The sequence below is a fragment of the Lissotriton vulgaris genome, chromosome 6 (assembly GCF_964263255.1).
Source record: "Lissotriton vulgaris chromosome 6, aLisVul1.2, whole genome shotgun sequence".
NCBI lineage: Eukaryota > Metazoa > Chordata > Amphibia > Caudata > Salamandridae > Lissotriton > Lissotriton vulgaris.
In genome coordinates, this window is record NC_141694.1 from 120,471,356 (window position 1) to 120,484,199 (window position 12,844).

The window sequence follows — 12,844 nt, forward strand, 5'->3', positions numbered from 1 at the left end:
TGATTCAATCAAAAGGGATTTAACGTTTCTGATCTCATGGGGTGCTAATCACAGCACGTGCGCAGGAGGCGGAAGTATATATGTTTGTAGAGAAGGCAGGTGAAGCATCTTTGTAAAATGAGAATGTTACACCGTGTCCACAATGAGGGCACGTTCGGAAACGCCCACCCGGCGTGTAAACTAAGTAAACATCTTTGTGAAACAGGCACAGTGAGATTTTACAACACAGTTCATAGTTTAAATCCCCATATGACCATAATAGCTTCTACTTGAACACCTACTTAACCACCGAACATGTTCCTCTAAAACTAGTAGGTAAAACAACAAGGCACAAACAAGCATTTTCTAAGGTCGTCAGGCAAATATTCCCTATAGTAGCGATACAACCTGTCGCCCGTTAACATGCCTCGGTAAACAACAGCTACAACGTAGATAATAGGCAAATAAAAGTTACCTCAGGAACTTGTGTACTTCGAATCTGCACAGACAGATTTGCGAGTACGCGTCTTGCCCGATTTATATATTTGGATTAAAGCAAAATTAACTTCATAACACTTCGTCATACGTCTCAAAACACAAAAGCAATCACAGCCAGACTAATAAGAAGCCGTCCACTGTCTAACGCACAAAGCTGGCGGTAGGTATATTGGTGTCAAGCAATGACACGGTACCTACCTGGACATGTACACACACTGGCAGCATTGTTGGCAGAAAAGCATAATCTCATTTAGATTCGATTTGCGGTCACTGGTCCCGTCATGAATACTATACAAGCGAGGCAGCTTAAGCAGATGACTGTTCACTCAACAGAAGCCACCAAAGATTCAAGGACAAAAGCCAGCCGTCACGTGACCTAAGCGGCTGTTTGTTTGGGGAGGGGGGCGGGAAAGGAACGGACAGCGGGAGCGGGGGTCGGGAAAAGTAACGGACAGTGGGAGGGGGGGGCGAGAAAGGAACGGACAGCGGGAGGGGGGGGACGGGAAAGGAACGGCCAGGGGGAGGGAACGGCAAGAAAGGCACTCACCAGGACTTCCTCCGGCGGCGGTCGGCCGCGGAATGACTAAATGAAACCTCGACCAGCAAAAAAAAATAAACCCCGCCCACCGCCGCATGACGTACTACAAGGGGCAGGATGAGAAAAACATTGCCGGAACGCCCACGAATCGCCTCGGTGAATGACGGACGCCTCTGTCTTCCAATGGCTAGCCTCCATTTATGGAGCTAGCAAATGGGAGACAGAGGCGGGATTAACCCTTACACTGTAGAAACATAAGATTTCTCCTGGGCGGAGCTAGGAGCTCCGGCCCCAGGCGAAACCTAAAAAGGATGATCGGAGCCTCTGGCCTTGCAACAGGATTATATTTCAGGCATTTTGCTACAAAATGTCTTCATGAAGCATGTCTCATTCCTGTGGACGTGGGGCAGAGAATGATTTAGTACTGTGGATCAGAGCATCATATTGATAAGGGTAACTGGTGACTGCCACTGTTCTTGCAGGGACCCGAAGACGATCAGGAGTCGGAGTCTGAGCTGTCCGTGACACAGCTTATCGAAGCCCGCCAGCGACAGCGGAGTCTCCAGGAGAAGATGTTAGGGGATGACTTTGATGCTGATCCACCGGAAGAAGATATGGAAACACCAAAGCCTGAAAGTGGCCCAAGCAATGATGGTGGCTGTTCATGGGGAATGGGTAAGTATGTCTTCAAGATTCAAGGATTTACCTTAATTATTTTTTTGTTTTCTTCTTCATTTTGTTTTTATTCCAATCCAATTCTTTCCAGTGCCTAAGAATGTGCAGGTTTCTGAAATGTCTAGAGACCAGACAACATTACTTGGCCAGTAGTGAGACAGCATGCATATTACTGGGTGCTAGAAAAATCCAGTATGTTTATAGTTATGCAGTTTATTATGTGTTTGCTCTTTGTCCCAAGAGTTTATATTTTTTTACAGTTAGTACGTGATGGCGACTGGATGATAAACATGCATGTCTTAATATGTAAAACCATTGAATCCTAAGATGGTGTACTTTCCTTCTGTCATCCCTTTATTGCCTCACCTCTTACCCAGCTCTTTTCTTGCTCTGATAAACCTCTGTGATCTTTAAGAAATGTGTTCTGTTCTTGGGCTGGAGATTAACTGTTGGTAATGTCAAAACTCACAAAAATGAGACCTTGCCTTCCTGTTGTCATAGTACATTACTGTACCTTCGATTGCGTGAGAATGTGCCTTCTTGATTAGTGAGAGCTTGGGCTGTGGTATATTAGCAAGACCGGGATTTTAGAAAACATCTCTCAGTAGTTTCATGTCTCTCTGACTTCTTTCCCACGCGTTTCTGTTTTTCAGCGGATGATGCAATGGAGGAGGAAGGGGAGGAGGTGGTTGAAGAGGAACCAATTATGGAATTTCAAGAAGAGCGTGAGGCCTACTATGTCAAAGATCCCAAGAAAGCCCTGCAAGGCTTCCTCGACCGTGAAGGTACATGCGAATGCTTCTTAAAGTGCTGCTCAATGCTGGAAATGTTCATGTGGGGTTGAAATGCCTCAGATGCTGTTCATTGTGGCACAAATATTCTCCAGAGTGTTTTGTCAAAATCCACAACATATACTGTCTTTCCGTAGTGCAGGCAGCTGTACTGGTAAAGCTCATTTGCCTGTAATTCAGTTCTTCATACCTTCACAGAAAACCTACTCCTCTTCTGAACAATGCCTCATAATGCAGTTTAGAGGTCCCCCTCCCCCTCAGGACTCTTCTATTTTATAGAAGTGGCTGTGGATGTTTTGCGCGGGTTCCTTTGGTCTAATACAGCTTGTTCAGGAACACATGTGGCACGAGTGACATCTCAAGGGGGCATGCCCTCATTTGCATGAGCCGTACAGACTGTGATCTATGCAGAAGTGGTGCGCAGTTGGTGACAGCCCCGAGGACACCCCCCTGCAGACGCGTTTAGTCACTCAGTGCAATCAACTGCAGGGAGATCTATACCCCCATTTAAATGGAGAATTTGATACCACCTCCACAATAAAAGGCAGACCAGCGGCTCTAAACAGCTGGTCTCCCTTTTACTGAGGTACTGCCTCTAGGATAGACATGCGTTTGCAGATGCGCTGAGGACCGCGCATTCCTTGTGATACAGCACTGTTGGACCTAGGGAACACCCAAGTCACATAGGGTAGCTTGGCACTAAGTGGGAAGGCCTAACTCCAAGGTACAAGTGCAAAGTTTGCGTCACCCTTCAGTAACCCAATGTCCCTCCACTAGAAAAGAAAGACACCACACCTTCTTTAGTAAAATACGGGCAGTTTATTAAAATTCTTTTGTTAGATTTTCTCTTTCTTCTGTAGTTCAACAATTAATTACACTGTACATCTTGACGTTTTCCCCAAACATATCCTGTAATACTACGAGTCCTCAATTCAGCAACCTCTTAGCATTTTAACTTCCCACAATGATTTTACATTAGGATGCACTGTCTTAATACTCCGAATTAGTACCTCCTCTCACAATGGACGGCACTTACAAGTGAAGGTTTTCTTGTACCAGGTTTCCAAGCACCAAAGGATTAGCATCTATTTTGAAATTCCCCCATTAGGCGAACTCTGGGTATTAAATGAGACACAGATTAGACGACATTTCATTGGCAACTTGAACCAGGGCAACAATACATCAGTGAGATTGAAGAACTCCCCTCCCCTCGCCTCAACTACTGGAGCGCTAGATGAACTGTCTTATCTCTGGCAATGAAGTACAAGTGCACTACACAAGGGCTTTCCACAATCTGGACCACCAAGGCGTTTAATTTAATAGTACTCCGCTCAAGTTATAAACGCCCTCCAAAGATTGTCTCTCCAGCTCAGCCCCGCAGCTCTAACTCAGTTCTTTCGGGCTCCGAACCATCCAGCCTGTTAAGCAGGAAATGCAGGTGTCTACCTTCGAACTTCCCCGCCTTCCCTCAGAACCTGCTTACTTGTTTGCGGCAGCGCTCTGCTTTCCACTTTCCCCCGGCCTCACCAGGACTCAACTAGTGAATCTCACCGCCAGCTTCGGGAGGTCCGGGTGGAGCTATTGGAATCGCGTCACGCCGTCTCCTCACTCGAGTGACCTCCGTCAGCAGGCGCACACCGGGCCTGCGCAGGGGAGCAGCGTCTGAGGCGGCCGGCGGCGATGTTCTCGGCAGGTTCCGCCCACAAGCAATCAAGGCTCCAAGGCCACTCCGCCCCCTGACACTTTCAGACTCCACTCAGTGAGCCTGCGCAGGGGAACAGCGTTTTCCTCGATCCGGCTCTTTGACCTAACGTTCGCCCGTAGTGCGAACAAGGAACGGGTTTACTGCCAGAACCGGGTCCACGATCAGGTCACCTCTTCCTCACCCAGCAGCAGTGCCCTCCTACTCAGGAGCGTGACAAGGAGAGGATGGGGCCCACGTCTTCTACCACACGAATATAACGGTGGGGGCCAACTGCGGGCAGTGTCCAGTACAGACCCAGGAAAAGTTTGGGCAGCTTATTCCTCCCAGTCCAGGCCTTGTTTCTCACAAAGCTCAGGGGTCCGGTAATTACTCCCACGCCAGATATAGTGGTTAGGAAGTCCCAATTCAGCAGGGCCAGATCTATGGGAAAGGGGCAGTGGCAGCAGTAAGGTAGCAACCCTCTGACAGGAAGTCAACCCTCTGAGCTTCCTAACCCTCTTTACCCACAGCCTGCACTCCGACTGGTTCAGTGGCTACACAAAATGGCCGACCAGGTTCTGCTCTTATATACCCCTAGCCTCAAGTGTCCAGAACAGGCCAGAAGGTTCTAGAGTCTCCCTGTGTTATCCTATGGGCCCTTGCTCCTGAGGTGCCAGTTATGGCAGTTGCTGACCACCATTTTAGGTACCTCCTAGTCTTTCAGTCAGGAAAGACACCTAGGCCTCAGGAAAAGGGACCATGAGGGCAAAGAACACCTAACCCCTAGGACAACACCGCAAAAATTCAGTGGACATACAAATTAAGGGTTTTGAGGGGCAAAAAGGGGACAAAAATAAATAATAAATAGGAGGGACAACCCAAAGGGCAGACAGGTCTAACAAGCACACTGACTTGGTGTGCCCCCAGCGCACCCAGTAAAAGGGCGCAGCAGTGCACCCTCTGGAATATAGGCTCAGTAGTCCAACCATGTGCTAGTTTACCTCTTTCAACAAATACAGTCAGTGCTCAGCACTGACCGACGGCTTCAGACCGGCGGGCTGACAAGTGCACATGGTACAGCCCCTTACCAAAGGGGAGTGCATGAAAGAAGTCACCAAAGCTAGCTGAATCTACTCCTGCTCGGCACCCAACATCACCAATATCCCTTCTCTCCTAGACCTTTCTTTAAAATAGCGGCTCAGCGGAACTATGAATATGTAGCTCTACTCCGTCCACTTAAAAATAGATATGTAATTTTAAACTTATTTTATTTGTACCCTTTCATAAAGGCTACATTTGCTTAGTGCTTGGCTTATTGCATAGTTTGTACTTGGAATAGCTCAGACACTGCTTTAAAGGCTCATTGAATGAGTGCCTACTTGCCCACCAGGTATGCAATGAGCTCCTCAAATGACCTGCTGCTAAGGAGTGCACACAGTGTGCTGAAAACGACCTGTGTTTGCTCATGTGTTGTTGACAGTTTCTATTGTCTGTAAAATGAAGTGTTAGTGTTATCCAGCGATAACAGGGCAACAAATAGCTTCACAGAGAAGACCTTTTACAGAGAGTGGATGAGAGGGTCTGACCGTTGTACTTTATCAAGATCTAGAAAGACCTTTTATAGCTCCACATGTCAATGATTAGGACACTCTTAAAACATGTTATTGAGCTTTGGGACACAGTTACAGAAGTAGGGATGGTAGAAAAAGTGGCCACAATGGAATAAATAAACAAAGTTAATTGTGTAAGGTAATCCAGCTACATGAGGTTTCTCTCTTTTGATAACAGAGCAGGATGATATCTGAGCAGCATGTGTAGGGATCTAAAGAGTCAGAAAACATTTTGGGTGAAAGAACTGTTCAGTGTCAGAACAAAGTGAAAATATTTGGGCATCCAGCGACTGAAGGGATTGCTTTACAGTGACAATCCAATAGACGGGATAATAAACCCCTTTGCAACAAAAGTCCTAACCACACACCCGTGTTTTTAAAATGTAGTTTCTGCATTCCTAGAGATGCATGATATGGGAGGGTACTAAACACTTGCGGGAAATGTTACATTTCTGATACTATATTTGGTATCCATACATACATTTTTAGGCCCATATGTAAAAAGCTATTTAGCATTTCTTAACGAACCAAGGGCCCGATGTAGGTGGCAAATACCGGTCAGAAACGGACGAATGTGGCCGTTTCCGACCGGTATTTGGCATCTTGAGATGTAGGGGGCCAGATTTTACAGATTCTGTAAATTTACCGAATCGGTAAATTTACAGAATCTGTAAAATACCGAATCGGTATTTTTACCGATTCGGTAATTCCCATATGTAGGTGGGACTCTTCTGAGTCCCAAAGGCCCTACAAATTCGGTATTTTACCACCCAATCCAATTGGGTGTTAAAATACCGAATTCAGGTGTGCATGCACATGTGTGCATGCACACCTAGCCATGTGACAGACAGACATGCCCCTAGGGCATGTCTGTGTGCCACATGGCGCACATGCCTATTTTTGGGGTGCCAGAGGGTGTCAAAGTGACACCCCCTGCACCCTTGCAAAATTCGGTATTTACCGATTCTGTAATTACAGAATCGGTATTGCCCATTGGTTCCTATGGGCCCGATGTAGGTAAATCTTTTTTACCACTTCATAAATACCGATTCATACCGAATCGGTATTTAAGAAGTGGTAAGAAAGAGAAGGGCAGATGTAGGTAATTTTATTTTAAAAATTACCGAATCGGAAGGAATCGGTATTTACTGATTCGGTAAATACCGAATCGGTAATGCCCATTGATTCCTATGGGCATTGAAGCCCATAGGAATCAATGGGCATTACCGAATCGGTATTTACCGATTCGGTAATTACCGATTTCTGCAAGGGTGCAGGGGGTGTCACTTTGACACCCTCTAGCACCCCCAATACTGGCTTGTGGGCCATGTGGCACACAGACATGCCCTAAGGGGATGTACCATGTTACTCCGCATACTTTTACTCCGCATACCGTTACAACGCGACTTTTACAACTCATACCATTACAACGCATAGCGCTTTGGGGTGCTGGATAGTGGTAAGTATAATTTACTATTCTAACTCCAGTCCCCGTGGACCCTAGGGAAGGTGTTGGATAGTAAATTATACTTATTCCCTATCCTAGAGCGCCCCCCAGCGCAATGCGTTGTAATGGTATGCGGAGTAAAAGTCGCGTTGTAATGGTAGTGCGGAGTAAAAGATGCGTTGTAACGGGTGTATACCGCCCTAAGGGCATGTCTGTCTGTCACATGGCATAGGTGTGCATGCACACATGTGCATGCACACCTGGATTCGGTATTTTAACACCCAATTGGATTGGGTGTTAAAATACCAAATCCGAAGGGCCTGTAGGACTGAAAGTAGTCCCACCTACATCCCGAATTTTAAAAATCGGTAAACTTACCGATTCTGTATTTTTCCGATTCGGTAATTTTACCGAATTGGTAAAATACCGAATCGGACAAAAAAAAGGTCCCCCACATCTCAAAAGGCCAAATACTGGTCGGAAACGGCCGAATTCGGCCGTTTCCGACCGATATTGGCCACCTACATCGGGCCCTATGGGCTTTAAGGCCCATAAGAATCAATGGGCAATACCGATTCGGTATTTACAGATTCGGTAAATACCGAATCTTAATGATTCGGTATTTACAGAATCTGTAATACCTACATCTCCCCCCTTCATATTTACCGACTCTTAAATACCGAACCGGTAAAATTCGGTATTTAAGATTCGGTAAATATGAATTACCTACATCTGGCTCCAAATCACCATTTTGGGCCGTAAAGAAATGGTAAATAGACTTCTTATGTACAAAAGGTAGAAACGTGTTTGCAGAATGCAATTTCTACCCAGTCGCATTTTGCGATTTCCCAAGTAGGAAATCATAAATGGGGATTTCCTATTTGCAATTTCCTATCTGCATGCACGTAGCATTTCCTAAATACGAAATGGGCCTTTAGGAAATGCTGTTACCGTCCAATCCAATGGTAACCAAATGCAATTTAAAAAATGCATCCAAAATTCATTTTTTGCAGTGACATACAGCATGCACGTGCCCCAAGGGCATTGGAGCACTTTACACGAGCACCATTTTCTCCCCTTAAATTTAAGAGGGGGCCTTAGGTGCTTAGGTAGGAATGATTTTCAAGTTCCAAATTTGCGATTTCCTATTAGGAAATCACAAATTTGGAAATGCCTAAGTCTCATAGGTATGAATGGTTTGCCATTTCTAAATTTGCGATTTCCTAATACTGAATGCGACTCCATCGGAATTGCTATTAGGAAATCACACATTTCGTACATTCCAATTTGCACTTCCTAAATAGCGATTTCTTAGGATTCGCTATTTACGAAATGCAAAATGAGAATTTCGCACAAGGGCCTAAGTGTTCTTTTGGATCCAGATTAGCTATGGGTTGACTTAATAAATCGTTTCGTTAGAAGGTAGATGCCCACAAAGAGGTCTGTTTTTTTAAAGAGCAGTTGTAATATGTTCTACCCCAAAGACAAATGCAGGTTGCACAAAGTAACCGAGGCAGCGCATTAATGTATTGTCTTTTCTTGACTGTGGACTCAATGCCCAATAGGTCAAACAAGTCCCATTAAACAATGGTGGAATTACTGACCTCATCAGAATTGGAGTAAGAGTCTTCAAGGTTTTAGGTTAGTGCTGAGGCCCTGTGCACCTGTATGTGTGGCTCAATGGTTAGACCGGCAGACCCTGATGCAGGGGTCTAGCCCGGGACCAGGGGTTCAATTCCCCTCCTCAGCGGGTCGTGGGCTCAAAATTCCACGGACCTGATAATTCTCGCCTCGGTGCCTATTCCAATCATGGAGTCCCACTCTGCAACTCTGAGCAATAGCTTGCTTAATCTCTACAACGGCCCCCACAACGCTAAGGATGCCTGGCCTCCACCTTGGGAGTACCCAGGTGTGGACGCCTCACAGGGAAAGCCAGGATGGGTTCCACAGCGGTATTCGTACAAGCGCCTTGAGACCCTTGCGGTGGAGTAGTGCGCTATACAAGTATCAATTTACATTTACATGATGTTCTGGAAAATAATTTGTTCACTATGCTCTTTCTGAATGGTTTCCGGTCCTCAGACATACTTATCTTGGGAGTTTCAACCCACCACTGTGCATGACAATGTGAACTGCAGAAATACAGCGTGTAAGGATTACGGATATGCAGAAGCAAACAGAAAGGAAAAAATAACTTGTATGCAGTTTATAGGAATGTGTACACATTACTCCTGGAATTTGTAGATTAGGGAGGGAATGGAGATGTGACCGCTGTAGACAGTAAGACTCTCATAGCAGCGAAAGACAGCACCTAAAGAAGGGGTGAGTGATTTGATAAAGCAGAAAAGTACCTAAGACTAATTGGGAAGTATCACCACAAGCCATCAAGTTGTATAGTCAGTGAAACAGATACTACCTTATAGGAAATATATTCCCAATTAATTATGAGTTGTGGTATCAGAGTGCACCATAGCATATATTTCTGAAACATGGCCTGCCAACAGTGCGTATATGCAGTATGTCAACCACTGTTTTATTGGAGGTAAAGGTAAAGAATGCCTCAAACCATCAACTACAATATGGCCAGATTAGAGGTTTTAAATAGGATATTCTTATAGAGGGCAAGGGCCAGACCCTCTCAGCCACTCTCTGCGCAGCATTACAGGAGTCTACATCGGAGATCTCTGATGTCCTGTATTTAGTCTGAGAAAGAAAACAATAAATAACGAAAACAGGAAATGACAACTCTTTACTCATGATATACATTAACTAATATAGCATTAAGACCATTGCCAAGAGCTACAGCAGTCAAGGCGGTGCCTAGACAATGAGCGATCACAGTATGTTAGTACTTGTCTGCAGTTGATCTGCTTGGGCTCATAAACAGTCCATTAAACCTGAAACATAGGAGTTCATAATCCAAGGAAAGAAACAGATTTTGGTTAAAAATATTTGAGGACTAAAATTCTTACCCCTACAGACTTACACTATTTTCCGAGGAATTTTCCAAGTTTAAGGACTTCTCAAAAATATTTTGTGGGCATTTTTAAGCCTAAATGTATTTTGTATGAAATTATGGTTTGTGCTTTCTTGACATTGATGGGAGGTTAACATTTGATATATGGTTGACCTGTTACTCGTGATTTGCATCTTCATCCTTTTTGAAATCACATTTTGATAATTGGAATGTTTTTCCATATTTTCCTGTTAAAACTCTAAGCATCTTTATTTTGAAATTTGATAGTAACCTAAGCAAGACAAATGGAGACATAGTTTGTTTTGATACATCAGGTTGATTTCATGAATGAATAGATGGCCACATGGTTCCATACATAGACTGATGGATCATAGGCTTCCTTGCTTGCCCGGCTCTCCGTTGCTGCAACGTCCCCCAGCACTCCCACTGCCCACATCAGCCTTATTTTCGGCTGTTGGATTCCTGCCCTTTTATTACTCTTTTCAACTTACGAGACATTTATAATGGGACGTTTCCTCTGTTCGGATGTACTATAGATTAACTTTTGCAAGATTTGTGTCTGAGCCTCATCGCAATACAACCTGGTGGTGCTTGACATCCTTACTGTGGGTTGCACCCTTTAGACTTCATTCTGGTCGAGGTCTAGATACAGACAGCTTTAACTTTGGATACAATATAAGCACTGGACGGGTAACAGCCTAATAGCAAGGAACCCTATGATTCATCAGCCTTGGGATGTGTTTTTTTTTTGGGAAAACATATTTCATTTGTCAATTAGCAGTAACAACGCAGGGCTCTGTGCTACAGAGACATCTGCCAAATCAGACATATGTAAACATGAAAGCAATCGACATGTTTATATGTGAGATCAAGGTGCATAACAAAAGGCATGCTGAATGGTAAAGATTTCCCCCCCTTAACTCCCACCCTCCCTGAGATCGCACTGCATCCGCTTAATCCTGCCCACAGTCTAAATAAACAAACCAGGAATCCCACCCTGGTAACATGCACCCTCCCCCCCGACCCCTCTCCCCCCCCCCACTCTCCGCACCTGGACAGAGCCACCAACTACTCCAGTGGATTTGTCTCCGCCTCTCCCGGCGGCTCTAACCATAAGCCCTGATAGTCCGCCCATCGTTTCCAAATCTTATAGTGCTTGCGTGGGCATCCCCTGGCCACAAAGATAAGCTGCTCCAACCCCATGTAAAAATCGAAGCCATTCTTCCATGCAGCCACTGAGGAGACCCGCGTCGCCTTCCACTCCTTAGCAATATCTCGCTTTGCCAGCGTAAGCCCCAATAACATGAGATGTCGTTTGTAGACATTGCCCCCTATCCCTTCCATGACGTGAAGTAGGGCCAGCTGCGGTGTTCGGGGGAGTCCCAACCCCAGCACCTTCGAGAGGCATGCAAAGACCCCTCTCCAAAATTATCTAAGGACATACACTGCCAAACAGTATGAAGGAAAGTGCCCTCCCGACCACAGCGACAGTATGAAGGAAAGTGCCCTCCCGACCACAGCGAAGACACTCCGGGGAAGGAATTAGACCCGCCCGCCACAGTCGCGTGCTGGTAAAATAGACCCTGTGGAGATACTTAAACTGAACCAGGCGAAGTCGCATCGCTATTGCCGCACCTCGCGGAGCTGCCAGTGCCTCCATCCAGTCCTCCTCCTCGAGGGCGCCTACATCAGCCTCCCAGTCTCCCAGATGCTTTTGTAGTGTGAAGAAACCGTGAGTAACCAGGGATTGGTATATCCGGGAGATCTTATTTTCTTGTAGGTCCCCATAAAGATTTTCGCCTCCAGTGGACTAAATTCATAGAGAGACTCCAAACCGTCCAGGCTTGGAGACAGGGCATGGCGAAACTGGAGGTACTGAAAAAATTGACTGTGGCATACAGAATACCCTCTGGAGGTCCTGGAAGGGCTTGAGTGTTGTGCCCCTCATAACCTCTCCCAGGCTTGAAATGACAATGTCGTCCCATCCCCGGAATCCTTTTAGGGCGGCCAGTTGAGACAGGCGCCCATTGTTCCACAGAGGGGTCTCCCGAATCAGGGTATTCCACCAACCCATACTCTGCAGGGCCTGCTTCCAAATCTGGAACACCACCCATGTGACCGAAGGCAGCGCACCCCGCAACGGCTCCGAGTATAGGAGTGTGTGTAAGGAGTGGAGTCCCAGGAGTTGGCGTCAGTGCATACGCTGTGTCTCCCCTATCCCCATAACACCACTCATTAAGAACCAGCAGGTGCAAAGCCTGGTAGTACGAAAGGATGTCTGCAATAAGTGGACAAAAAGCAAAAAGCATGTGCGCAGTGCCACGCGCACCCTACCCCCCTCCCACAAAAATTGCCCGAGCACAGAATTCACCAACCGGAACCATCTAGGCGGGATTGGGTACGGGTGATTCTGTAGCTGAAAGAGGAGCCGGGGAAGCGCTACCATCTTGAATATTACCGATCTGCCAAACAGAGTGAGAGGCATGCAGGACCAAGATTTAAGGTCTGAACGAACTCGCTCCCACACTGGAGCCACATTCCATTCCCAGAAGATTGCCGGTATATCTGAAAGGAACACCTCCAGGTCTTTCAAGCCCCCCACTGCCAACTGGACCGAGGACGCCCATGCACCCACTCTTGCTCGA

General features: G+C 46.1%; 1 protein-coding gene across 1 annotated transcript in view; it reads left to right on the forward strand.

The window, feature by feature from the left end:
* SLC4A1AP (solute carrier family 4 member 1 adaptor protein) overlaps positions 1–12,844 on the forward strand; it is a 137,043-nt gene that overhangs the window by 15,688 nt on the left and 108,511 nt on the right. The window contains exons 2-3 of the mRNA XM_086926093.1: positions 1,498–1,690; positions 2,344–2,475. Coding sequence (XP_086782219.1) covers positions 1,498–1,690; positions 2,344–2,475 — 325 coding nt within the window. The remainder of the gene's footprint in view (positions 1–1,497; positions 1,691–2,343; positions 2,476–12,844) is intronic.